Source organism: Canis lupus, chromosome 24, assembly GCF_011100685.1.
Source record: "Canis lupus familiaris isolate Mischka breed German Shepherd chromosome 24, alternate assembly UU_Cfam_GSD_1.0, whole genome shotgun sequence".
Taxonomy (NCBI): Eukaryota; Metazoa; Chordata; class Mammalia; order Carnivora; family Canidae; genus Canis; species Canis lupus.
The window spans coordinates 27582023-27608599 of record NC_049245.1 but is presented as its reverse complement, the minus strand read 5'-3'; the positions used below and the strand labels follow the sequence as shown (position 1 = coordinate 27608599).

The window sequence follows — 26577 nt, the reverse complement described above, 5'->3', positions numbered from 1 at the left end:
GCTTGGTGTCTCCCCTGGCTTTTCTAGGTCAGCACGGAAGCTGACCTCCAGCACCCCTCCCAGCAGATGGGGCAGAGGCGATCAAGCAGTGCATGAGACTCTACAGAACTGGGAAGTTAGAGAAATTGCCAAAGTCTGAGAGGGGATGTCCGTTACCAAAAAGTATTTATTCAATGCCAGGAAACATCCCAGGAAAACGCAGGTTGCCAAAATCTCCTCAGCTAGAACAAGGCGTGTGTGCAGGAAGGGGTGGGGCGGTGTGTGTGGGGGTGAATATGTGAGAGAGAGAGCGTGTGTGCACGCACGCACTGGGAGGGACATGTACAGTAGGGCAAAGGCCCGGGGGGGCAGGCACCTAATGTACACCCTCCGTGTTACCATATGGTGGGTGATCCAGCAACATCTTCAAAATGTGAATGCAGAGATGTTAAATTCAAAAATTTCTCCTCCTGGAATTGACCCTCTAGATAGAAACACACTTGTACACGAAGATAAAAGTTCAAGGGTGTTCACGGCAGCCTTGTCAGTAAGAACAGAAACCTGGTCCAGCAAATTGGGTGTGGCCCATCTCCCAAAGGGCAGCTCTGTACTCTACTTCAGCTCTAGGACAATAGGGAGCCATAGGGGGCTTTTAGCAGGGGGAAGGGCATGTTCATGTTGTTCATGTTCCGATGCGCGCTTTGGATGGATGGTTCTGACAGGGCAGAAAAAGCAGAGCTGGGAGACTGAGCTCCAGACGAGCTAATAATTCAGGTTCCTTTCTCTTTGCTCTGGATAATTGAAGAGGCTTGTGGTGACCGGTGGGATGTGGGGTGGCAGAGGAGGGGACACTGGGAAGGCCTGGCCCCTTCTGCTGTCAACTCTGGGGTACCAGTGAGGGTGTAAGGACAGGGGATTGCCTCCCCTGCATCTCCCCCACACCTCTCCCTAGAGAAGAGCTGGCACAGCAGAGTCAGGGCCTCGGCTTAAACCCCACCTCCACCGTGTAGCTCCAAGCCAGTTACTTGGCCTTCTGTGCCTCATCTTCCCCATCTCTGAGACAGGGATAGCCAAAGGCCCTACCTCAGAATTCTTGCGAGGGTTAAACCCCTGTGTAAAGCACATGAAGAGTACCTGGTACATAGCAAGCGCTCATAAAATGTGAGCTATTTTTTTTTATCATAACTAGGCCTATGATAGCCACTCTGTAGATATTTATAAAATGAGTATTTGTTATTAAAGTCAACCTAAAGGTGTATCAGGGAGTATGAAATCAGAGAGTGGGAGCTGAAGGCAGGATCCCCAGCCCTTTAAACAGATGGGAGTCAGGCATTCCCAAAGATGGTCAGCAATAGTTGGAGTCAGTGCCAGGGGTTGGGCCCAGGCCCCACAGCTTGCTAAGTGAATGGATGTGGCCAGGCCCAGCAGGTTTGTCAGGGGTCTCCTGAGCACAGGAACCCCCTCGTTCCTTTAATATGGACCCACACCTTCCAGCCCAGCCCTGTCCTAGGATTTCCTCTGAGTTCAGTTGGCCACCTTCTCCCTGTGTCCCTGCTTATATCATCTTCACAGGCCTGGGTTCCTCCCCAAGGACCCTGGGAGGTCTTCTGTAGCGGGAGAAGAGCAGGGTCCTCTGGAGGCTTTCCTGAGTCCACTGGTGGAGATGAGTCAGGGGCCCTAGGGAAGCACCTCACTTGCCAGGGTCTTCTTCTTCCCTCACCGGTGAGTCTCTTCCATCCACCTTGGTTACTGCAACCACCCAGCTGACTCCAGGAAAACCAGGCTGGAAAAGCATGGCAGGTTGAGTCTAGGGATGATAATGGAATGAAAGGTGAGAGAGGAAGATGCGTGATGGGGTGGGAAGGGGTCTATATAAATGGGACAGGATTCTGGACAGAGTTCATTAGTCTCCATTTCTTACCCCACTAATTGTACATAAACAGAACAGGCTACATAATCTGTGGGCCCATTAAAAAATGAATGCGCGGGGCCCCGTACTCAAAAATTAAAAATTTTAAGACAAGTGACAGCTGAATATCAAAGCAAGCATGGGGCTCTTGAGAACATAGGACCTCATGGCACTGCACAGGTTACCACTCATGAAGCTGGCCCTGAACACAGAACTCTGAGTGTAAGGACAGTGTGTGTTTTTCCAGGAAAAGTACCCTCAACTGTCAACCCCATGCCCCAGAAGGGTTAAGAATCAGTGTAACTGAGGTTAAGTGAGTGCCCCTGCTTCTCACCCCATGCATGCAGGGGCTCCACATTGTGACCACAAGGGGAAGAAGGGGGTTAGTGACATCTGGCATCAGCAGACTTTGGAATAGGGCAAGCCATGGAACCAAGGGGACAGAGAAAAGTGGGTGCACGAGGGACAGAGTTTAAGACTTATTGATGGACTGGATGTGGGCTGGGAAGAAAAGAACGGTATGAAGGTTGACCTCCACATTTATGACTCAAGCAATGAAGGCAATCAATGGAGGTGCTATTCATGGAGATGGAAAGAAGCTGGCAGGAGATCACGTTCTGTGTTTTGCACTGTTGGATAGCCAAGGGAATCAAGACTCCCGTTCCGGCCATGAAAAGGTATAAAGAGATAATAGAGTTGAGAAGGACAATTAGAGTGTGGGGGTCTTTGGCACAAGGATGACATTTAACTCCAGGGGAATGGATGAGTCTTTGCAGCTGTTCAGTGGGTGCCACCAGAGCCCTGTTACTTTGGGCAAATTACTTACTGCACTGCCACTCAGAGTTCTTATTTGCAAAATGGAGGTAAGAATAATACCATCTTCGTAGGATCTGATAAATGAGCTTGTGAAAGGGAAGTGCTCAGCACAGGCCCTGGTGCCTGTTAAGTGTCCAATGACCATCAGCAATTGTCATCACTGGCATCATGTCATTCCTTCTACAAATAGCTGTTGCCCCCCCCGCCATGTGTGTCAGGAGTGCTGGGATGCTTTGGATTTACTTATTTATTTTTAAGATTTTATTTATTTATCCATGAGAGACAGAGAGAGAGAGGCAGAGATACAGGCAGAGGGAGAAGCAGGCTCCATGCAGGGAGCCTGATGTGGGACTCGATCCTGGGTCTCCAGGACCACACCCTGGGCTGAAGGTGGCGCTAAACCACTGCACCACCAGGGCTGCCCATCAAGCACTTTGGATTTAGAGCAACAATTATCAGAAATGTCAGGAGGTGGTGAGTGCTAGGGCAGAAATGTAAGGGGGACATTTGAGGTGAGGGAGTGCGCCAAGTGGACGTGGGGTGAAAAGCTCCAGGCAGAGGGAGCAGCCAGTGCAAAGACCCTAAAGAGAGTGGTGGGAGGTGAGGTCACATAGGTAAAGGGTAGGGGACCTTTGTAAAGGAACTCTTCATGGCAGAGGAGGCTGGTTCTCCAACATGGTGAAAACAGGTTTCCGACAGAATGAAGCAGAGTATTCTCAAACAGCAGACCTCCAACATGGCAGCCACCCAGGCTTTGGGTAGGAACTGAGGCTTCCCCTCCTGCTCCCCACCCCCGCCCCCCCAAAAGGGTCTCACCTGGCTGAAGAGGCTCACCAGCAGGGTCTCTCCTCCTCTTAGCTATGGAATGTCCCCTCCCAGCAAAACTGTGCTGGGCCTTTGCTCCAGGGCTCCCAGTCAAAGCATAAATCTGAGTCATTTTCCTCTGAATCTGTGGAGGTACAAAACAAGGCGTTTTGGGTGGTCATATCCTGTCTCCTACCCCTCACCCAAAAGGAGCCCCCTACCAAGCCTGGCCATTCCTGCAGCTATATCTGAGACCAAGAGACCAAGGCAGAATCATGACATGGGACAGCCCTGAGATCTCAGGAAGACTTCAGGGCCCGCCCTGTAGGGGAGAGGGGTGGTGGATGTGGTAACAGGGTAATAGACATTAAGGACGACACGTGATGTAATGAGCACTGGGTGTTATATAAGACTGATGAATCACTGACCTCGACCTCTGAAACCAATAATACATTATATGTTAATTAATTGAAGTAAAAAAATTTTAAAATAAAAGATGAAAAAAAAAAGACTTTAGGACCTCGAAGGTGACCAGAGACCAAAAACGTTTGTCCTATGACTCAGAAAGTGACCATCCCCACCTATCATATAGAGACAGGCCCTAGAGGTGAGCAAATGACCTACCTGTATTGAGTGTAGTCCAAGAGCAGGCACTGAGGAGACACAAATCCAACCATTGGCCCATCCATCTGTTCACCCACCAATCCATTTATTAACAAATATCATTAACAATGATTTCCACTGCAGCACTGTTTTGTGGGGAAACACACACAAGCAATAAAACACCTGGAAACCGCGTGTGTGTGTGTGTGTGTGTGTGTGTGTGTGTGTGTGTGTCCAACATGAGCGGTCTGGGCGATGGAAGTGTGGCACATGCCCACTGCATAAAGAGCTGGCCCATCCATCCAGTGGCATGTCAGAAGCTGTTAAAACAACCACATGAGACCTGTAGCTTTCAACTTGCAGGATGTCTATGATACATCACAAGCAAGTTTCAGAGAAATTCTCCTTTTTTTTGCAAAACAAGTAAAAACTACCCCCCCCCCCCACTTTTCTGGAAAACCTGCATGTGTTATTAGGTAGGTGCATGAGCCTGCTAATGTGATTTATCTGGGGAAGGCAAGGTGAAGGAGGAGGAGAGGCTGAGGGGGGACTCTCCTTCTTACTATATTCTTCAGGTGTCTCACTGGTGGCAGAAAAGTAATGGAGGCTGAAGAGAGCCCTCGGCTGGCACACCAAGAGCAGGAGACAGAAAAGGTGGGCTCCATTTCCTCAGCTGTAAAATGGGCATATTTCGGCCTCTTCTACGATGAGGGTTTGACTGAAGCAGAACACGTACAACAGGCATTCATCAAAGTTGGCAGTGAGGATGCTTTACAAAGCAGTGTGATTGAAGGGACCACTCATCACTACAGATCGTGATTGTTGTTTGCACATATGCTCTGTGCTAAGAGTTTTATGTGCATGTTCTCATTTGATCCTGTTAACAATTTCTTGAAGGCAATGACTAGTGTTGTGTTTACGGATGAGGAAGGCTCAGAAAGGTAGAATGTCCAGGCTCACAGGCAGGAAGTGGTGGTGCTGGACTCCGATCAGCATCCCCAGTGCCAGTTCCCTGCAATTCCACTGGGTACACTTGTTTCAAGTCAGGGGATTCAAAGGTAGCTTTGAATTTATAACACTTCACTCCAAGGACCATCACAAGGTGGGCAGGACCCTCAAAAGGCATGTATCGGCCCTAAATCCATCTCCGGAGGTTTCTCTTCTTCTCTCTGCAAATTCCTTTCCAATCACAAAAGATATGTCCTCAGCAGAGTATCTTCTCCTTGAAGGGCACTTGTGACTGCATCCTCTCTCCTCATGTCATGGGTTAGTGTTGTCCAGGATTAGTGTCCCCAGGGCTCACCTGCCCACGACCTTCTCTTGCCTGAGTGTCAAGCTTGCCAGGCAGCTCCCTTCTCCTCCCCTTGCTCCCGTGTCTACTTAAGAAAGCACATCCTCCTGGGCCACATGGTCTTCCCTGCTCAAACCAGCTGCCTCCTGGGCCCTGGAACTGCCCTGCTGAGCCAGGCCAGGCAGGGTAGGTAGGGAGGATCAGGGCTAGTCCTATCTGCTTTTCACACTGGATTCCTGGCCAAATTGATTCCAATAAGGTCCACAGCGGACTAGAAAACTACAGGTCAGGGTGTCCTGAGAACCAGCTCCCCCGAACCCTGGCAGGCCCCACCCCCGGCACCAGGACACTACCGGTGAGATAATACTAAGAGCTCCAAGAAGACTGGGCTGGGCCGCTGAGGGAGGACTGCTCATCTCACTTTAAGGACAGTTTCTGGTCCTGGCAAATAACCAATGCCTTATTGCACAGGGCCACATGGGATGTGGGAGAAAGTCTGAGAAAAGGGCAGGGCGGGGCAGGCTGTGGATGGCTTTAGAGCGAGGCCTTCAAGGAGAATGAATTGCTGGAGAGGAGTGCCTTAGACCTTAGGTGAGGCATCTCCTCGCTTCCAGAGAAGCCATCTGAAGCCATGCCTACCCTTCCTCCTACCTTGACAAAACCAACACGGACTGGATTATTCATCAGCCTATAAGCATCTAGTAGGTGCCACGTGTGTACACACACTGAGTGCCCTGCCCTTCACACGTATCTCTCCACAAGGGGTAGGAACCAGTATTATCTCCATCCTGTAGATGAGAAACCCAAGGCTCAGAGAGGACTTGCCCAAAGTCACAGAGCTGGTAGGAGGCAGAGCCAGGATGTGACTGACACCAGGTAAGCGGCACTCTTAAGTACTTCACAGGTGTGTGACGTGGGCACATGGCTTCTCTCCCCGAGCCTCGGTTTCCTCAATCGTACAATAAGGATTACTTCGCAGGGTTATTCTGAGGATTAAATGAGATTATGCACATCAGTCTTTAGCACCACCTTTAGTACCGTGTTGAGAAAACGTTAGCAATCATTCTGAACTATTAAGGGGCGAGGCTAAAATCTGGGCCCAGGTGCTAGACTCCAGAGATGGCTTTAGAGCCGCTACACAGACAAGGGCTCTCCTGCCAGTCACGAGCCACCAGCCCATTGTGAGTTATGCCCCTTGGGGAGGGCTGCAACCCACCCTGGGAATGTGAGATACTTTAAACAGGCATTTTCTGGAAGGTCTCCCCAGGAACTCCCAATAATCACACCATTACCAGCGCCCACATTTGAGAACGTGGGGCAGTTCTGGGGATGAACTGCTTAGCCTGTCTCAATGCCATCTGACCAGAGCTGGTGGTACCCCAGCAACTTCCCTGCCTAGCTGGGCAAAAGTCTTGGAACTGAGGAGCAGGAGGTGGAAGGAAGGAGGTGGAAGGTCAAGCGATCCCCAGGGAGAGGCCCTATGGTGAGGCGAGCACCCAGGGGGACAGGATATCTGAGGAGCAGGTCATCCCCGCCACAGGCCCTCAGCTTTCCTCTTGGCCAGCTCCTCCCTGCCTCCTGTGCCTCTGGGCCACATGCTGAGCTCAGGACAAGGGTCAGCCTCTGTGATCTTGCAACCCAGATGCCTCCCTGATGTATAGTCTGGGCAGAAAGCAGCGGAAATGGTCTCCTAGCACCTGATAAATGCCTAGGGCTGCCATATCCCATTGTGTAAGTTGTTTACTGCACAGAACTACCCAGCAGGGTGACTGGGAGAGGCTGAAATCCAGCCCACGCCTTGCTCCCCCAGCCTTGTGCCCTGGCTACGTTCATAGGAAAGGGCCCCTTTTACGAATTCATCTGTGGGCAGGGGCCACCTCTTTGTGATTTGTACCAAAGACCTTCTGTGCTAGCAGTGGCCCTGAGGGGACAGAGGTGTGAGCACACACACACACACTGCTTCCCAAACTCCGGCGCTCACTCTTAGCCTCACTCAACTAATCCTTTGCTCCTACTGGAGACTGCTTGTCTCAGCCAGTGGTTAAAGTACATGAAGAAAACTTCTCTTTGCAGTTGCTTCAGGGGACCCCCTGCCCAGTTTCGGGAACCCCCTGCCCAGCTTCAGGATTAGGGCCCAGCATGGGCAACTCACCTTGGCTAAGTAAGAAGCGTAGCCAGATGATCAACAAGACCAACAGCAGACCCACTGGCAGGCAGAGCCAGAACACCAGGAAAGAAAACGTGAGGTCGTTCACCAGTGGCACCAGGGGGTACTTCATGGTGTGTACGTGGCCAAGCCAGGCCTTCCTGGGCTGGGCTGGCAGGGCTGCCCTGGGGACCTAGTGGGCCGGGCCACACTCTGCTCTTAGCCCAATTATGATTGAGAGAGTGATGTAACAAGGAAGTCACAGTGTCCTTCAGGCAAAGGGAGAGCTGTTTTGGACAAGTACTTTTGGACTAATGGGTGGGAGCTAGTGGCAGTGAGAGTTTGCTCAAGAAAAAAAGCCTAGGCTTCCAGGCAGGCATGCCTGGGTTTGAATCCCTGCTAAGATGCTATGGGTTCATGGGATACCTCCTTGTATCCTCTTTAAGAGGGAAATGATTCTTACCTCAGCAAGCTGCTGAAAGTCAGAATAAATAATGGGATAAACATCGCCCCCAGATGGCTGCTCAAGTATTTGAGGTCACAGATTCTTTCAGGAGCCAGCGGGGGTGGGGGGGCCTGTCCTGACCACATCTGTACTTTGTGGCAGTGGCAGGGCCTGTGGTGTACCGGATGGAGTGTGGTGCATCGAAAGCAGGCAGCTTCACAGCTTCAGGCAGTAAATGTTGCGTCAGAAAGGCAGGCCCCCCCCCCCAAAAAAAAGGCAGGCCCAGTATTGCCACATCTCTCTTCCCAAAAGAGCCCCCCAAATCTGCACTTTTATGTGAAACCTCCCAATATAAAAATGTTGCATCAAGCATTGAAACACTGTTGGCTAAACAAAACAAGTCTGCTGGGCCAGCCTAGGTCACTGGGCTGCCATTTAAAAACTTTCTAACACACATTAGGCCCTCAATAAATGACTACTTAATTTGGAAACTTTACACTTCATTAGAGTTTTCAGTGAGGGGATTCTAAGTTGTTACCCTTGTTCCTTCGTCTCCCAAGTGGAGAGAATACTCTCAAATGCCATTCTTGTCTCTTCCCACCTCAACTGTCATTCGTCCATTCATGTAGTAGTTAGTACACCTCCATGTGCCATGCCAGCCTGTGGCAGGAAGGAGGCTCTGGACCTCCAGGGCCCGAACATTCCTGAGCCGGAGGGACACTATGGCCAGACCGGCAGCCTGATAGGGGCAGGAAGTTCACGGGGAGAATGGCTGCTGCTTGTGGAAGGGAGGGAGGCAGAAGCACTGCGTTCCATCCAGGAGGGTCTTGGATCAGCTAACTCAATCATTATAAGCAAGTGTCTATGAAATACCCCAATTCTGACACTTCCCCCTGTTCTCCTGAGTCAGAACCTCCAGATGAGGCTTAGGACATGACATGTTAATGAGCAAGCAGTCTGATGAAGCCCTTATTTTGGCACCACAGCAACTCATGGAGCATGGGTTGGAAAGTCAGGCAGACCCAGTTCCAGGCTGGCAGAGCAGCTGCAAGAAGCGAGCGGTAGACCTAAGGGAGACATGGGGAGGAAGGATCCCCTTACAGGAAGATACCAGCTCAGGGAGAAAGGCAGGAAGGCCAGCCACAGAAAAATAGAGAAGGGGTGGGAGGGAGGGGAAAGCTGGAGCTTGGAAGCCAGTGGCTGAGTCTTAGCTCAGTGATGGGACGATTGGAGTCCCCAGAAGAGGAGGCCTGGGTAGATGACATTGGAACGTGTGCCCAAGAAGAACAGTGCCTTGGTAGGCTGTGCCACTCAGCCCAGAGGCGAAGACCAGGAGTGGTTTGTGCTGGGGTGGGGGAGATCCCTTAACACTGGGTCCTGAAAGGGGTGGGGTCAGAAAGGGCTGAGGAGCACTGGTGGGAAAGGCTTGAACACACATTTTCTTGCCCAGCCCCAAACAGGACCAATTGTGCAATCAGCGCAAGGTGACGCCTCAATGGCCACCAAAGGACCAGTGAGAGGTCCTGTGGTCAGAACAGGCATGGACTCACAACTACAGGCCAGCCCTGGCCTCCAGGTGCAGTTCAGGGGGTTACATGTTAACATCATATCGAGCCAGTGCCAGGGTGGAGGGGTGACTCTTGGCAGAGGCATGTACCCTAACCAATTCTCATCATTGTTCCCTCGAGTGATACAACCACCCTACACATGTGATGTAGACAGGAAGGTGCTAGTCATGCTGCCTGGAATCCTCTGTAGCCAACCCTACTCACAGGGGCAGTGGGTGGGGGAAGGATGACCTCCTCTGTGTCTCTCTCCTTTCCTGACTGCTAACCCTGACAGAGCCCAGATTATCTGCAGGCAGGAGGACGGCTGGCCTTTCCACATTCCTAAGATCCAGGCAGGCAGCCCCCCAGTGAACACTAGCGTCTGTATGCTGGGCTTCTGTTCACAGCATTTTCATTACACAAGCTCTATAATGACTTTGCATAGTGACATGTATAAAAATAGTGACTTGCTCTATGTTGTACCCTGAAACTAATACAATGCTGTATGTCAATTCAGTTAAAAATTATTTTTAAAAGTCAATCTCATTTTGAATATTCCATGAAACTCTACAAAACCAGCATGAAAACCCACGGATCTAAATTATGAAGGTGAGGCAAAGCAGACACATGCCCTGGAAAGAGTAAATCAGAAATACCCGTGCAGGAATCAAACCCCGCCTGTAACCAAAAGTACACACAACATTATTAGATAAGAATCTCCTTAAAATTTAATTGACTAAATGTATTACATTCAATATTCCATGGGCTTCTTCTGGACAAAGGATCGGCATAAATACAAACAAGCCTCTGGGCCTTTCCCCCTAACCAATGAAGAGAAAACACAGGAGGCGAGGGGACACGAGTACACCTTCGTATTTACACTTCCCCTTTACTTTACAGTTCAGTGCCAGAAATATTTACAGAAAATACAATAAGAAAAAGATCATGTCTTGGCAACATACCGAAATTCATACAAATTGTATATATGATTTCAAGCAAATAATGATACTGCTTATTTTTTAGCCACAACTGCCAAGCCCTTCAGAGGAGAAAGATGTTCTTGGTCACTGCAAGAGGCAAGGACTTGGAAAACTTGGTTTGCTTCAACAAATATTTATTGGGCGCCTACTATATGCAAGGCACTGTGGAATCCCAAATTACACCTTTTCCCTCACCATTAAAAAAAAGAAAAGCATCTGAAGAACATGAGTTGAAACTCTGAGAAAAACACTATACAGTACATGGCTTCTTCAGCTACTGAGAACCCACAGTTTGATTCCACACTGAGTGAGTGGATTACCTCCAATCTCTCCGTCTCAGGAAAAGAGGCTGTCACCGAAATCCTTAAAACAGACCATCGAATTTAACTTAACTATTTCATGTAAACACAGAAATCAATTCTTTTTAGGAAGATATAACCTGAATGGGTTTTAAAATGCTGAATGGAGAACCACTGCCAGCAGGAGTGTCAAATTACCCCTAACACATCTTTACTATCTACCACAAAACATGTCTTTGAGCAAAACTGATTCCCACTTTGGGTAAAGTTCCACCTTCCAATGGAAATAAATGTTCCCAAAGACCGTCTATACTCTGATAATCACTCTGCAGAGCCTGACAAATGCTTCCCCACAGTATGTAGAAAGTAACCATTAATAAAGGCCTCATACACACAACCTGTGGGCAACTGACATTACTGGCCAAAGATGTAGGTCTTCTGTATTTAGAAGTGAGTCCAGAGGAGAATGGGCTGCCCTGAAATCGAGGACCTGGAAATGGAGGACAGCATGCATGTGCATGGGTGTATGGTCAGGGCAGGAGGGGGTGAACCTGACACATAACTATTCCTTTCAGAGGGCCAATGCTAGGTAGGAGGAGGTCTTAGGAGGAGCACAGAACACAAGTGGGAGCTGGCTGACCGAGAAAAGGCAAAGCCTCCTCATTGTCATCAGTGCTCCCAACCAGAAAGGAGGAAGAAAGCCCCCATCTCCCAAATGGTAAAATGGACTCTGAGGGGCTACCTGCCTCTGTCCCTTGGGTAATGCTTTCCCTGTCACCAAATGCCACACTCATCCATCCCGATACTCCTGTCACATGCAGCAACGACAATGTTTAAAAGCCACAGACCAAAATGGTCCTGGCTTCCCTTCAGAGGTTAAGAATACATGCTAGCAAATTTATCAAGTGGACTACTAAAGGTTGTAACTAGGGACTAAATATGCTCCTCTGGCATTATTCTACTCAACATGATTTTTAACAAAGGCAGTTGGGTGAACTTAGTGACCATATACTCAAACCCATACTAATGAAAGTTTCCAAGGGTTCTAACTGCACTCACTCCGTAGGTGAATGTTATTTTGAGTAGAAGGAAAGAGCACCTCACGAGGTAATGTACCCTATACTCTGTTTGTACTGTACACACTGGGGTCTCGTGCCTCCAGGGGCTGCACAGCTCTGAATCGATCCCTTTTTCCCTGGGAGAGCACAGGCTTCTAGATTACAAACTGCATTCAACACAGTTATTCATTCATCAGTTATGAGAATTACAAAGAGTTGCCAGAAATTAGAGCAAACTGAAGGGTCAGGAGGCCTACCCTCAACACGCACATCACAGTACATTTAGCTGACAGTAAAATTATGCTAAAGGTAAAAGTTCTATCTGAAGAATTACACCGAGGAAATACACCTACATCAGTTATTTTTAACCTCTGGAATGTTGTAAGTTGCATATCAATTTAAGCCTTCTTTGTTCATTTCCACTATAAAAAGGGACCATTTTTCCTTTGAAATGTCAATCTGGAATTTCCATGAAAGTTGTTAAACTTCACCTTATACCTGCTGAATTAGTAAAAACATTTTTAGGGTAGAGTTTGCTCCTCTTTATCATATACCCCCTGCCTCCATGCTACCATCTGGAAACATTGATTTATTGCCCAGAGTAAAAAGAAAATCAATTACTCAATAATATCATACCCTGAATGGAAACTGGAGTCTTAGAAGGAGGAGGTAACCTTTACCTGAGCTTAAAACAAACATGATGAAAAGGGTACAGCAAATTTAAAACCAAGAGGTGCTATAATACCCACATTTCTTGCTCACAGATGACAAAATACATACTTTTGGAATAGAAATATCTGCACAGGGAGCTAGGCCCTACATTATCCCCCACTCTCTAATGTTAAAATCCCCAAACGTCAAATGAAACACACCACTGCGGCCCTGACCAAAGTCTACTGACAACAGAGTTCACATAGGGAGACCACCCCTAACACAGCTGTGAGCACTCCTCTTTGGACTTCAGATGTCACTTACTTTCTTAACATAAAATAATCTTAATAAAGAAGAAAGCATATAAGAATAGGAGAAATGAGCAGTGTATACTCTTAGCACTGTAACAGGAATCCTTGGAAGGTTGTTCTGGGTCTGGCCACCTCAAAAGATATATCCCTGGCAAAAAAGTAGCAGCGAGGTAACAGAAGTATTTCCAAAACCCGGGCAGGGATTTTGTTGTGCCTTCAGCTGAAAAGTCCAAAAAAACATGACAACAGCCATTTTTAACAGTAGCCACCCGAGGGGTGGTCACTAACGTTTGTCAATTATGATAAAATCCAGTAGCTCTCTGGGAGAGATTTGAATTAGTAGCATTGAGAGGCTATTTCCTGAACCCCAAATTAGAATCCTTCATAAACTACTGCAGTTTCCTGCTTGGTCCTAAAATAAGAGACAATGGATGAAACCAAATAATTTTCAACCCTTGTTGTGAGTCTACATTTCTCAAAATTTAACCAAGAAATTACCAAGGAATTATGAATGTTTAACCTATCATCATGTCCCCAAGCCACACAGCAAAGGAGAGAGTGGAGGCATCACTGCTGTCGTCTTACAACTGCTAACCCACAAACGCCACCTGTGTCGCCGTAAAAGGACCGGGCCGAGCCTCCATTATAGATCTGCTCCTGGGTTGCCCAGAAACTGAGGCCTTCAGATAGATCTGTGCAGTAATGAGGATGATAACTTTGTGAAATGTGGAGAGGAAACATGAAATATTTTAATGTCAGGCTTCTTATCTAAACAAAACACATATATGTTTGTTTCTGTCAGTTGGACAGTTGGACGACAAATGGACTTACAAGTGAGCAGAAAGCTGAGATTTCTTTCCTTCTCCTCCATGCTATCATCAGTATGAATCTTTAAATGTCCTGGAAGATTCTGAGACAGATTTTAATTCTGAACATAACCTCCTAAAAAGTGAAGTATAAAACTATCTTCAACTTCTAATTTGCAAATTTGATACTACCAATGCACGTGTTTAACTGAGATGCATAAAGCCTTTCTCCTCAAAAGGCTTATATTTAACTAAAATTGTCACTTTTAAAAGAAAGTTTATGGCTAAAATGTGTATCATCATTACCAGCAGGAATATGATTGTGTCTGGGAGCCCATTTCACTAGAAAGCCGAAAGTCTTCTATCAAATGGGTTTATAATGTGTTTCTTCTATTCTGGTGATTAAACAGTAAGCTCTTGGGGAGTGATTTGTTTGTCTTTTTTACAGTGATCACCTATCAAACTGTTTTGCTCTGATATCATAGCCCCAAACTGGAGTTCAATAGTCCTAGACAGTGTCTAAGAAGAGCAGTTCTTGAGTCCAACCTCCTGGAAAAGTGAAGTATAAAACTCTGGCTCCAACTGCTTGTTCCGGTACTTGTTGACAATGTCGGTGATTTTCTGTTTCCGGCGGACATGTGGTGGACTGTAGGAGTCACTCTCCAGTCTCTTTCTTCTACAAATATTAATTACAGTCTGCCTCACCAGAAAACCTTGAAAACAGAGGGTATTAAAATCCACATTAATAACTAACCATCTAGGTGAACTATCAGTCGCTTTTTTTTTTAAAGACCTTACTCATGAGAGACACACAGAGAGAGAGAGACAGACAGACACACACACACACACAGGCAGAGGGAGAAGCAGGCTCCATGCAGGAAGCCTGACATGGGACTCGATCCCGGGTCTCCAGGATCACCCCCTGGGCTGAAGGCAGCACTAAACCGCTGAGCCACCCAGGCTGCCCAAACTATCAGTTTTCAAGTGAACTATTCTCCCCTTCAAGGTCAAACCTATTTCATTCCATTTGCAAAACTCCCCATCTCCAGAGAGAAGGACAACACTGCAACAAGACTGCAAGAAATACACAATGACAAGGAAAAACAAGCAAAAGTCTGTTCTGACAACCCATTTCTAATTGCCCTGGATTATAAACAGCTATCTGCATTTTCCAGGCCTGGAAGTTTGCGAATCGTAGTTCTATTTGTACTTAAGTAGATAAAGCAAAGTTAGAATAAAATATGCTTTGTTTTTTAAAGATTTTATTTATTTATTCATGAGAGACACAGAGAGAGAGGCAGAGACACAGGCAGAGGGAGAAGCAGGCTCCATGTAGGGAGCCCAATGCAGTACTCGATCCTGTGATCTCCAGGATCATGCCCTGAGCCAAAGGCAAACGCTCAACCGCTGAGCCACCCAGGCATCTGTCTCATAAAATATGCTTCTTATTTAACAAGAACTATAGCATTTTCTATATGTAGCATCTATTAATATCACCATTTCCTTATTTCTACTTCTTCTTGGTTCATAAAAATGTTTAAATAAACAAACAAGTAAATAAAAAACAGAGAAATCTTAACTCTTCAGCAATATATGAAGACCTTACCAAGTGCTCGTCTGCTGACAATCATCCCATCCACGAGCGGGATGACCATGTTAAATTTTCCAGTGGCTCCTTGAATTTTTATCCGGAATAATCCAGTGTTTAAAGGGTGGATAAAGATGACAGGAACTTCTTTTTCAAGAGTGGTAGATCTTAAGAAAAGAAAACTTTTCACCCAGACATATAAAAGCTTAAGTCCCCCACATACCATGTAAGAAAATTAAGGACGCTTGATGCCAAGCCTGATGTAGTCTGTAAGAGCCAATGTGTCACAGTCTGCTCAGAATCTTCCTTCTGGGAGTCCATGTTGCTGCATTCCCACTCCCACCTCTACCGACACTTAGCCCTAAATGCCCATCACTGCTGCTAGTCTTTCCAAACTGACAAGAAAGGGGCTAAAAAAAAATGTGTTTTAAAGCCACTAGGGATACAGGGTGGAAGGAAACACAGAGGAATCTGTCTGGGAGCTATGAATCTAGCAACCAGCTATGGGACTTTCACAGAGTTCCTCCTTATAGGGAACCAAAGTGGGAGTGGCCAGGGTATAGGGAATTCCACCAGAGCCAACAATGGAATCTCAGAGCACAAGTGGGAATATAGTTTAGGCCCCATTATGGGAATCTCTAATGTAATTTTTGTTCAGGGGTTGGGGGAGGAAGTTAGGCCCATTAGTCTGAGCCAGCTGAAAATGTCCTCCTTAGCAGAGGTAATAAATGGCTACATCTTTGCAGGGCCAAAGCCTTTGAGTAGGTAATGGGTGCTGATGTCAAAACTGTACCTTTAGAAGACTGAGACACACATCATGCTCAGGGATATGTCACTGCATCTAGAGGTACCCATGTTATTACTCTGTGATACTTGCTACATGTTGGCATTTCTTGTTTTTTTGCTTTCAATACAATGCTTCTGTTCTATATAGGTAAAGTGATTCTGGCCAAAGCAACATTGAGTCAATTTTCAGTATGTTGTATAAAAGTTAGTCTTTTAGTTAATTTTGTCACCAAGACAAATTCTTGACTTTTGCCAGTCTACCAACAAAATACGATTTTTACAGGCTAGTCATATTATTATAACTTTTGACCTAAAAAGACTGAAACAGTAACACTACTACCACCAACACAAGACACTTCAAAGTTTTCTTCCAAACTAGTTCTGGAGAAGTCTACCTCAAGAATTACTCTAGTCTCTTCAGCAAGTCAGCATTATGGAGGAAAAAAAAGACAAAAAGGGCTGTTCTGGGGTGAAAGAGACTGAAGCCATATTAACATCAGATGGAGTGGATTCTGGTTTGAACAAACCAACTCTAAAGGGTATTTTAGGAAAAATGGAGAAATTCTAATATGAACTGGTTACTAGATAGAATTAAGGAATGCTTACTAATTTTACTACTGTGATAATGTTATCTTTGTCTATCTGAAAAGTGTTTTTACTTTTCAGAAATGCAGACTAATATTTAAAATGTTAGGATCTCCTGCAACTTGCTTTAAAATACTTCAGCAGAAAAAAACACCTAAGTTTTAAGAATGACTTCTCCTTTTCGGGAAATTTAAAAATATGTTGTTAAAATAAACCATCTTAAAAAAAAATAAACCATATTTACTTCAATTCTATGACAATAATCTAATGATGTTAAGAACAAATTCATCTTACATGCAATACAAATCAGATCATGTAGCTTGATATCAAAGGTAGCTCTCTGCTGTACAAGGTAAGGTTGGCATCTGGGGTCAAAAGCCTGAGTGAGTTCAGATCACTTTCTCTTTCATTTACTGAATGTGTGATACTGAAGAATAATCTCTATGAGCCTATTTCATTCCATTTGTAAAACAGAGATGATAATGGTACCTCTCTTGGGTTGTTTTAAAATATTTGTTTAAACCAAAAGCAAGCAAGCAAGCAAGCAAGCAAAAAGCCTTGAAACTATAAAGCCTAAAGATATACATTGTTACTAATCTGAATCCAACTATTCTCTTCTTATATCCCTTTTTTGGCATGGGCAGCTAAAATAGGAATCATATCACTATAATATAGTTAGTATTACATTTTATCTAGAAATATTTTCCATTAAATAGCTCATTTAACTAGGATATTTCAACTATCCAGAATGTTTTGACCAATTTAACTCTATTACTTCTAATATTGCTGTTACTATGGTTAACATTTACCTGCTTACACTTATTCATTTTTCTCTCTGCTGCAGATAAATGTACAACAGTAATGATGCCATTTAAAAATACTTGCTAATTTATCACCTTGTGCATGTATCTACCAACTTCTTTGATTTTTTCCCCTCTATGTTTATTTCCTATTTCCTTCATCCCTCTTGTTTCCTTATGTCTTTCTTTATGTAACCACAACTGGCACATTGTAACAAATAGGTTTCTCCATGCTTAAAGACATGCTGATCAGCCTCAGGCAAACAAAGAGTGTACCTCAGAGAAGTGCTGCTGTTTGCAGTAGTTTCCACACCAGTACTGATCTCTGTCAGCAGGTCTGAGAGGGGAAAGTTCTCTGGAAGAAAGTAACAGTAACAGTAACAATTCATATCTCCCTCATATTTCTAAAATAAATAGTATGAAATCTAACTTCTAATCTCTTTATATAAGGGTGCAATAAATATATGGATTACGGTATCCTTAAAATATATAATCCTAACCATTCCTCACCAAGAAGAAATCTCCCTCAAGACATATTTTAGATAAGTTCATCTAAAGCTGAGTTTTTACAGAACACGATCTGTGGCCTTTGAGGGCTTGGTTGGAAAGCAACAATCACACTTGTCCAAAAACCCTGACCTGGATGTGATTTTTAGGTTAAGTATACACTTCTAATGCTCTTATGTTGCTTACATAAAAATCACGAGAAACATCCATAGCAGAATTCCTAAAGACAAATTATCTTTATACCAGAACTAGACAGTAGGGTTCATGCAGAAGTGAGGGAAGTGTTCCCTCTTCCCCTTTCCAGAAGACCTGGGAAGACCAGGAGCTACATGGAGAGGGACCAACTGGCAACAAGCTATTCACTGTGATATCAAGAATAGCTAAAAGTTTTATATCCACTTACATCCACTAGTCTCATCAAATCATCACAAGCAGGAGGTGCCATGAGTGTCTCTATTTAATAGATGAGTAATTTAAGGCTTAAAGAAATTGAGTGAGGGGCACAGCCAGGATGCCAACCCAGGCTTGTTGAACTCCAACCCCAACTTCTGGTCACCATACCACATCTGTGCTGCCTCTCCCCACATATTCAGCAAGTCATTGTCATTCTATAATGGACAAAGTCTTTACACAGTACCTATATCATCATAGCGTTCCACCCAGACTACAGAAACTCTTGTCTCAGGTCCAAGGGGAGGCACAGGGCGACCCTGAGGCAGCTTCTTCATTCTGGAACTGGGACTAAGCTATATGAGGTAGAGAAAAGCAGAAAAGGAGAAGGGAGAGGGGAAAAAAAGAAGTGGCTTAATAAAACTACTCAACCACATATTCAAGTTGTCCAGTGATGTATCAGGCCATGGGATATCACTTCAGGAAAAAAGTTATTTTTTCACTTTTTTGCAAATATATTTGCAAAAAAGCTCTTTGACTCCTCTGTTTATCAAGTCTCAAACTAGAACAAAGAAATGAAGGTCTTAAATTCCAAAAGGAAAATAAGGAATACTGACCAATTATAATTTCCATTTAATAAAAATAAAATTTGTGGGCAGGGTGCCTGTGTGGCTCAGTTGGTTGGGCATCTGATTCTTGGTTTCAGCTCAGGTCCTGACCTTCGGTTTGTGAGATCGAGCCCTATGTTTGCTGGAGATTTTCTCCCTCTCCTTTTGCCCCTCTACCCACTTGTGTGTGCACACTCTTTCTCTAAAATAAATAAACAAAATCTTTTAAAAAATTTATGGACAATGTCTTAATGAGATCATGTGAGACCAAAGGATTTGAGTCTATCTCTGGCCAGCAAACAGAATGCTTTCTTCATCACTTCATCACAACGTTACTGGTTTGCCTGGGGATCCTAACCTCTAAAATGTCCCATCAGCAAGTTACTTCTAGTTCTCATTTCTAGGCCAGAAATTTCCTACTACAGTCTAGGCCAAAAAAGTCACTTTTTTTGTCAGCAGAAAGAAAAAAAGAGTTGCTTATCTCTTTACTATCACAGTGTTTGTTTCTGGTTTCCCTGCCCACCAATTGGCTTGAAGTCTCTCTGAAGAGCTAGCAGGACTCTGTGGCTCCCCTTTAGCACTCTGAGCCTCACCACTTTGAGGGCATGCAGCAGGAATGAGTTTATGCAAAAGTCCTAAACAAAGCTATGTGTACAGAAGGTAGAATCTCATCTCTAAGCTGTATTTTAAAAACAAAACTGCCTTATTAGCACAGAAATATACCTGTGTTTAGCAGATGACCAGAGACCATGGCAATTCCCTTAGATTCTTGTTTCCAATTCTATTTGTGTTCTGACAGTCACAGAAAATGACTGTGACTAAAAGATCTTCCCCAAACTGGTGGCAGACACCAGTCACACTCAGAGACCATTTTTTTTTTTTTTTTTTTTTTTAAGAGACCATTTTCTTAGCATGGCTCCTAATCAGCTTTGAATCTCCAACTTCAGCCCTAAATATAAAGGGCTTCTGTGATTAGGTCAGGCATACCTGGGTAATCTCCTTTTTATTAAATCAAAGTAACTTTAATAATTATATCCACAGAATCCCTTTAGCTGTATAATGTAACATAAGCACAGGATAAATCGTGTTCACAGGTTCTGCCCACACACAAAGGAGCAAATCATATTGGGGCAAGAGTTCTAGGGAGATCTCTAGCAAGAGATCATGTCATCTGCAAATCCATACAGTGTTACTTCTCCTTTCTGATCCTTATGCATCAATTCTTTTTCTTGTCATATTTCCCTGTATAGGACTCCATGTCCAATATAAGTGGTGAGAGCAGACATCCTTGCTTTGTCTTCCATTCAGGGGGAAAGCAGTCAACAATACTATATAGTATAATGTTAGCTTTAGGCTTCCAGTAGAGCTCGGTCTCAGGTTGAGAAAGTTCTCTTCTACTGATAGTTTGCTGAAAATATTTGTCATGAATGAATGTTGAGTTTTATGTCAACTTTTTTCTGTATCTATTGAGTTTTTTTCTTTTTTTTTTAGTTAGTAGTGTGGAAATCAGTAAAGGGAAACCTCACTAAAATGGAGTAGGTAGGCTAGAAAAAGGAGCTGTACCACCCAATGGCAATTACATGAAGAACTGTCAATTACAGACCCTAACAGAAGAATCATCAACAGGAAAGAAACATCAATTATAGCCCCACCAGGAAAAGATGTACATGGAATCTTCTGCAACTCAGCCAATGAGAGACCTTGGTCATTCCCATCCTGAACTCTTGCTTTCCTCCAATGACTTTCACTCAGAACAACCCCTCCCAACTTCTTCCTTCTTCTTCATAAAACGATGTTCCTCTCCTTTGTTTGCAGGACTTGCCAATAGTTTTGCCATAGCTTATATGTCCCCAGTTGCAATTCTCTGCTATTCTTGAGTAAACTCATTTTTGCTGATAAAATACGTTTATTTTAAAGGTTAGTAGCAGTCTACAAAGTATAAATAATAAAAATACGGTGCTTTAAAGATTTTGGATTTTAAGGAATAACCATACTGACATTCAGAAAATGAGTACAAGGTCTACCAATCACTGAACATTAGATCTGGCTGAAATCCTACATTACTACCCTACATAGACATGTTCATCTCCAAACTATATTCTATGAAACCTTCTAAATATAGCAGTTTCTGATTTTCAAAATCAGTTACTTCAGAAAGTCTTAAACAACTTAACTACTTTTCTACTTTTACTATATTAATTTTAAAGGTGAATACTTCTGTATTCTCTCTCAAGTGCATATATACAGTGTTGATGTTTGAACAATGCAGGGGCTGGAGGTGTTGATCCAGCCTATTGTTGACCAGAAAGAAGTCTTATCAATAATATAGTTGATTAACACATATTTTGTATATTAGATGAATTATGTGCTGTAAAGCTAGAGAAAAGAAAATATTTAAGAAAAACATAAGGAAAATACATTTACTGTACTGTATTTATTGTAAAAACACAGATGTCTGGACCTACGCAATATTTTATTTTTTATTTTATTATTTTTATTATTTTTATTATTTTTATTTTATTTATTCATGAGAGACATAGACAGAGAGAGAGTCAGAGAGATACAGGCAGAGGGAGAAGCAGGCTCCATGCAAGGAGCCCAATGCAGAACTCAATCCCAGGACTCCACGATCACACCCTGGGCTGAAGGCAGGCACTAAACTGCTGAGCCACCCAGGGATCCCATGAACCTACGCAATTTAAACCCCTATTGTTCAAGAGTCAACTGTATTATGTTAAAAACAACTTTCACTGTTGAAGAGCCAAATTAAAAATCCTATAAAATCAAAGAATGGTTCAATCAAGTTTACACTTCTTTTGCCTTTCTTATTATGTGTTATAAATCAATCTTCCCACATTTATGAAATCATCTTATACTCTTGCTATCACTCGTCCACTTTCCAGTAGGAAGAGCTAACATGAGGAGAAAACAAAAATAAAGACAAAACAAAAATAATATCTACTGATATGGCAAGAAAAAAAGTATAAAAGTAAAATACTCCCTTCTTGTGGTGGCTGCTGTGTGCCTCACTCAGTGTGTCTATTCATACACTGGGCTAGTCTCCAAAGTGCTACCATTTGTATAGAGCAGACTTGTTTAAGTTGAATGTTACATGATTAAAGACATGGAATGTATAGCTGCTGTTGTACCATTTTTTAAAAAAGATTAATTTGAAAGAGAGAAAGAGAGAATGTATGCACAAGTGAGAGGGGGAGAGGGAGACGCAGACTCCCTGCTGAGTAAGGAGCTCAACACAGGACTCGACCCCAGGACCCTAATCATTAACATGACCTGAGCCTAAGGCAGACATTTAACTGACTAAGCCACCACCAGGTGCCCATCACTGTTGTACCTTCAATGTGTATTTCAGGGACCAAATAAAAGTGTAGGCCTGAGAAGGAATGGGTGAGAGACCTAAGCGTGGTACCAGAATGGCTAAATCAAGGAAACCACGAGAGGCTATCTTAGAATGACCTATTTGTTGCAAGCTGAAAAAAAGAAAATTGTAAGAATTTGATTTAAAAAACTTAAGATACTAAAAAAAAAAAAAAAGGCAAAACTTAAGATACTAATGAATCAGTACTGCTATCATTGTTCTTTATGTTACAGTTAAAAGCTTGATTTAAAGCATGATTCTATAATTACCCTCAATTCATGACAAATTTTTAAAACTGTATCAACAAAGTTACTTACCCGCTGTGAGGAATTAAGATTGTCTGTGTGATTAGGGAAAAGCTCAAGTGTCAGGGATGGCTGTTTCAGAATTCCAGGCATAAGATCCATATTTGAATCACTATCTTGGTCCGAGATGTTACTTTCTAATGAATCAGCTATAGGGAAAAGAAAAAAAATTATATTTACTACTTCTTTAGAGAAGTGTTTCAACTAATTATGCTAACAGTTTAACCTAAGTCACTTAGGAGAAGCATTGCTTCTAGACAAAAGGTTGGTAAAACTTTTCTATAATGGGTCAGTAAATATTTTAGGCTTTGCTGGCTATGTAGGTCTCTAATGCATATTCTTTGTATTTTATTTATAACACCTTAAGAATGTAAGAACTGTACTTAGTGTTCTAATTTTGGCCTATGTGCCATAGTTTGCCAGCTCCTGCACTACAGAAAAACTGAGATAAGACTAGAAAATATTTAGACTTTTCAGATGCAAAATATAAGCCACCTGTCATTCTCTTAATTATTTTGATTACATATTCAAACATGTGGCGTGGTACCCAGTGGCACTGGGGCATTCCAAAGCTACAGAGGACCTAGTCCTTGTGATTAAGAAGTGATCTGGTTACAGACAAGCACACAGAGTCAGAAAAAACAAAAACAAAGACAAATCTCAAGAAACCGGAAGAGGTTGAGTCAGAGCAGGGGCACAGCTGGCACACGGGACATTTCATGACAAGAGATAAAGACCCAACTGTAGCAACTAAAGTAGAAGGACAAGATTCTAGCTTTGTTGGTGCAAATAGGCTGGCCTAGAGACACCACAAAGGAGGGACTCAACCCACAGAGGACAAATAGGGCCTCGCTTCTGGAATCAAGGTAATAAATCACAGCCTTGATGTGAAGGCAAAGAGCTGCTAAGGATACTGACCTAGACCATCGAAGGCCCCTCCTACCAGGGACACAACTGGCCCAAGAATATAAGACAGGGGTGGGGGACCTAGTGTGGGAAATCAAGGGCCCAAGTACAAAAAGTTCAGAAGGCTGCCAGAGCAAGGGCACGAGAAAAGTAATTAGCCTGAAGATGAGACCATGACAGTGTGATATATAGCAGCCCATTCTACAGACCGTCTCAATGAAGGTGAAGTTTTTCACGTACTACCTGGTCAGGCACAAAGAAATGGGCTTAATTTGCAAGAAGCAAAGGTTTGAGGCAAGATAAGACTATGGGTTCAGACTGAGAAGTAATAATCACTCCTGATCCTTTGGAAGAACTGGCTTAATTCACCACCTTTTCTAGGCTGTGAAGTTTCTCCAGCTTGGTGTCAGATCAGCCAGATGCTATCAGAGAGCCTTCCAATTGTAGGATTCTCTAGAGTTCCAGATAAGGCTCTCACATGGAAGCAGGCAAGTAGATGGGAGCTAATTCATAAATGGAGAAAGAAATGAATACACTGCAAAACAAGCCTTCTATGCATTGATTAATTAAAGAAAGACAAAAAATGGGTTGAAGTGGATCTCTCCTTCTCTACTTAAAGATTATTATAGGAACGTCTGGGTGGCTCAGCGGTTGGGCGTCTGCCTTCTGCTCAGGGTGTGGTCTGGGGATCAAGCCCCACATCAGGCTCCCAATTGGGAGCCTGCTTCTCCTTCTGCCTATGTCTCTGCTTCTCTCTGTGTGTCTCTCATGAATAAATAAAATCTTAAAAAAAAAAAAAAAAGATTATTATAAGAGGTTTGGTCCATCTGTCTTTAAAAGTCCTTAAGAAAGAGGAGCTAATATCCTATACCTTTGCATCATCTAAATGCTATCATGCCTTAGAAGTTAAACAGTGTCTTAGATGACTTCAGAAATCTCTCCCAATGCAAAAATACTGCACAAACCAGTGAATATAAAAACAGATTTTAAAACAGCACCATATAAAAAATGCTTACTTAAAGACTCCACAGGAGAAGGAACTACAAAAGCTATTTCCGTAAGGGCATCAGCATAATACAGCACCTTCTTCTGTCCATTGAAAATGCTAGCCCCAATGTCTTCAGAGGAAATCACTTCATCTAGGAATGAGAAACACTACATTACTGCTCCAAAAGGTGGGAAAAATCCATTTCATCCTGCTTCATGAAATTTTAATTGGTTAATAAAGTAATAATCAACAGAAGGTATGTTTCCAGCAAGAACCAATGAGTATGTAAGAAGAATAAAATATAAATGTTCATTAAATGTCTTTACACTAACTTTAAATGATTAAACTTTAATTTTACAGTTTCTGAAACTACACTAAATTAGGCTACTTCTGAAAAGCAGAGACTTGAACTCATCTGTATGAGGCAGATTATGAGGCAGTTTTTCGGGAAGAGGTAATAATCTAAAGGAAGATGACCACCACAGACCTCTAAAAAGAGGGCAGGTGTCTGTGCGTTTTGCACTCTTGCTTTCAAGGTTATTTCTGTCCTTGGTCTCTCTCTACTGCTCCTCAGCTCTGCTTCTTCCCCAGTGGCCAGTGACAGAACATAAAATGTACAGGCAGTATATTGAATAGTAGTATCTGCTCTAAGCCAACAAGAATGAATTAACAAACAAACAAAAAAAAAAAGAATGAATTAACAAAAGTAACATTCCTGAGAACTAGTACACTTCTCAATTAAAATGAACACAATGTCCTACCAGGAATGCATAAAAGACCAACAACCTGACAAAAAAATGGGAAGAGGAAATGGAACAAGTAGTTCCCAGGAGAGAAATAAAAAAAAATTTGAAAAAATGCTGAAACTCAGTTATAACTAAAAACAGAAAATTTGGGACGCCTGAGTGGCTCAGCAGTTGAGTGTCTGCCTTCGGCTTAGGGCGTGATCATGGGGTCCTGGGATCAGGTCCCACACTGGGCTCCCTGCATGGAGCCTGCTTCTCTCTCTGCCTATCTCTGCCTCTCTCTCTGTCTCTCATGAATAAGTAAATTAAAAATCTTAATTAATCAATTAATTCAGAAAACTTCTCACCTAGCAGATTGGAAGATACCTAATGTTGGTGAGGATGTGGCAAACTTTATTTGCAAAAACAGCATAGTTTGCCAACTCCTGGTTTAGACTCTGGGAAGGCACTTTGTGTCTACTGTAATAGACACTTGGGTTACTGCCCCAACACCCACTCCACCCTCCTCTGCTCTGTAGCAGATGTGAACTGTGAGTGGAACTGACCCTTCACACTGGCTCTACCTTGTCTTTATCTCTCTACCAGGGTTAAGAGTCATTCCATCTCTCTTGCTACGGCCACACGTGTAGAGTGGCCAAATCACTGCATATCTCAGGACTGGAAGTAGGGAGGTTCTGAGACCCAGCTAATCTCTCCTCTTCAGGCGAGGGTTGGCATGTGAATATAAAGCCTGGAACTGCCTTTTGGTACTATGAGAGAAGCCAGGCTAAGGAAAAAGCCAACATATGGACAGCAGAGCTAAAGGAAAACTGCAGAGAAAGAGAACAGGGTGTTGATCAAATGACAACAAAAATGTACACTAATCTCTAGAATTTTCATTTACTACATGAGACAATAAATGACTTTTAAAATATAAGCCAGTTTGGGTCAAGTCTTCTGTTACTGCAACCATAAGCATTCAATGATACATTTATCAAATTGAAACATGTGCATATCCTTTATAAATTTACTTATGGGAATTAGATATACTCAAGCATATATTAAAGGATATATGTAAATTAAAATTGGAGTATATCCCTAAATACTTAGATTTAGCCTTGACTGAAATTAGAAAAAAATGACAGGTCACAAGTCACAATGGTATTCAATTGGAAACCTTGAGAGGGTACAATCTTGCTCACAGAGCAACTCTAGTAATTCAAAGCGTGGACACAGGTATCACCCCCTTCAGAGATATTAACTCTCCAGTGCTCTTCAGGAACCCTCAGAAGAAAGAGCATTGTGGGGGGGAGGAGGAGAGGGTAAAGGTCTTAAGTTTAAATTTATACTTGCTCTTGTATTTATTAT

The 26577-nt window shown here is 43.5% G+C and overlaps 2 protein-coding genes across 10 annotated transcripts in view; both read right to left on the bottom strand.

Annotated features, from left to right (window-relative positions):
• Positions 1–492: 492 nt before the first annotated feature.
• ADIG (adipogenin) lies at positions 493–7752 on the bottom strand. The gene is made up of 3 exons (XM_038572309.1): positions 7555–7752; positions 3521–3653; positions 493–1786 (listed from the first exon to the last, which is right to left on the bottom strand). The coding sequence occupies exons 1-2, from the start codon at positions 7679–7681 to the stop codon at positions 3559–3561; spliced, it is 222 nt and encodes a 73-aa protein (XP_038428237.1). The 5' UTR covers positions 7682–7752; the 3' UTR covers positions 493–1786; positions 3521–3558.
• A 2493-nt stretch (positions 7753–10245) lies between these two features.
• RALGAPB (Ral GTPase activating protein non-catalytic subunit beta) overlaps positions 10246–26577 on the bottom strand; it is an 83140-nt gene continuing 66808 nt past the window's right edge. For all 9 annotated transcript variants that reach the window (XM_038572301.1, XM_038572300.1, XM_038572304.1 and 6 more), the window contains 6 exons: positions 24513–24635; positions 22603–22739; positions 18549–18657; positions 17681–17759; positions 15252–15400; positions 10246–14358 (listed from right to left, as the gene is read on the bottom strand). In XM_038572301.1, the coding sequence (XP_038428229.1) occupies positions 14165–14358; positions 15252–15400; positions 17681–17759; positions 18549–18657; positions 22603–22739; positions 24513–24635 (791 nt within the window). In that variant the 3' untranslated portion in view covers positions 10246–14164. The remainder of the gene's footprint in view (positions 14359–15251; positions 15401–17680; positions 17760–18548; positions 18658–22602; positions 22740–24512; positions 24636–26577) is intronic.

Bases quoted from the DNA above. Each gene is read 5' to 3' on its own strand.
- ADIG (XM_038572309.1), bottom strand. From the start codon at position 7,681: ATGAAGTACCCCCTGGTGCCACTGGTGAACGACCTCACGTTTTCTTTC. The intron at 3,654-7,554 runs GTGAGTTGCCCA...GTACCTCCACAG, and splicing joins ACGCTTCTTACTTAGCCAAG to ATTCAGAGGAAAATGACTCA.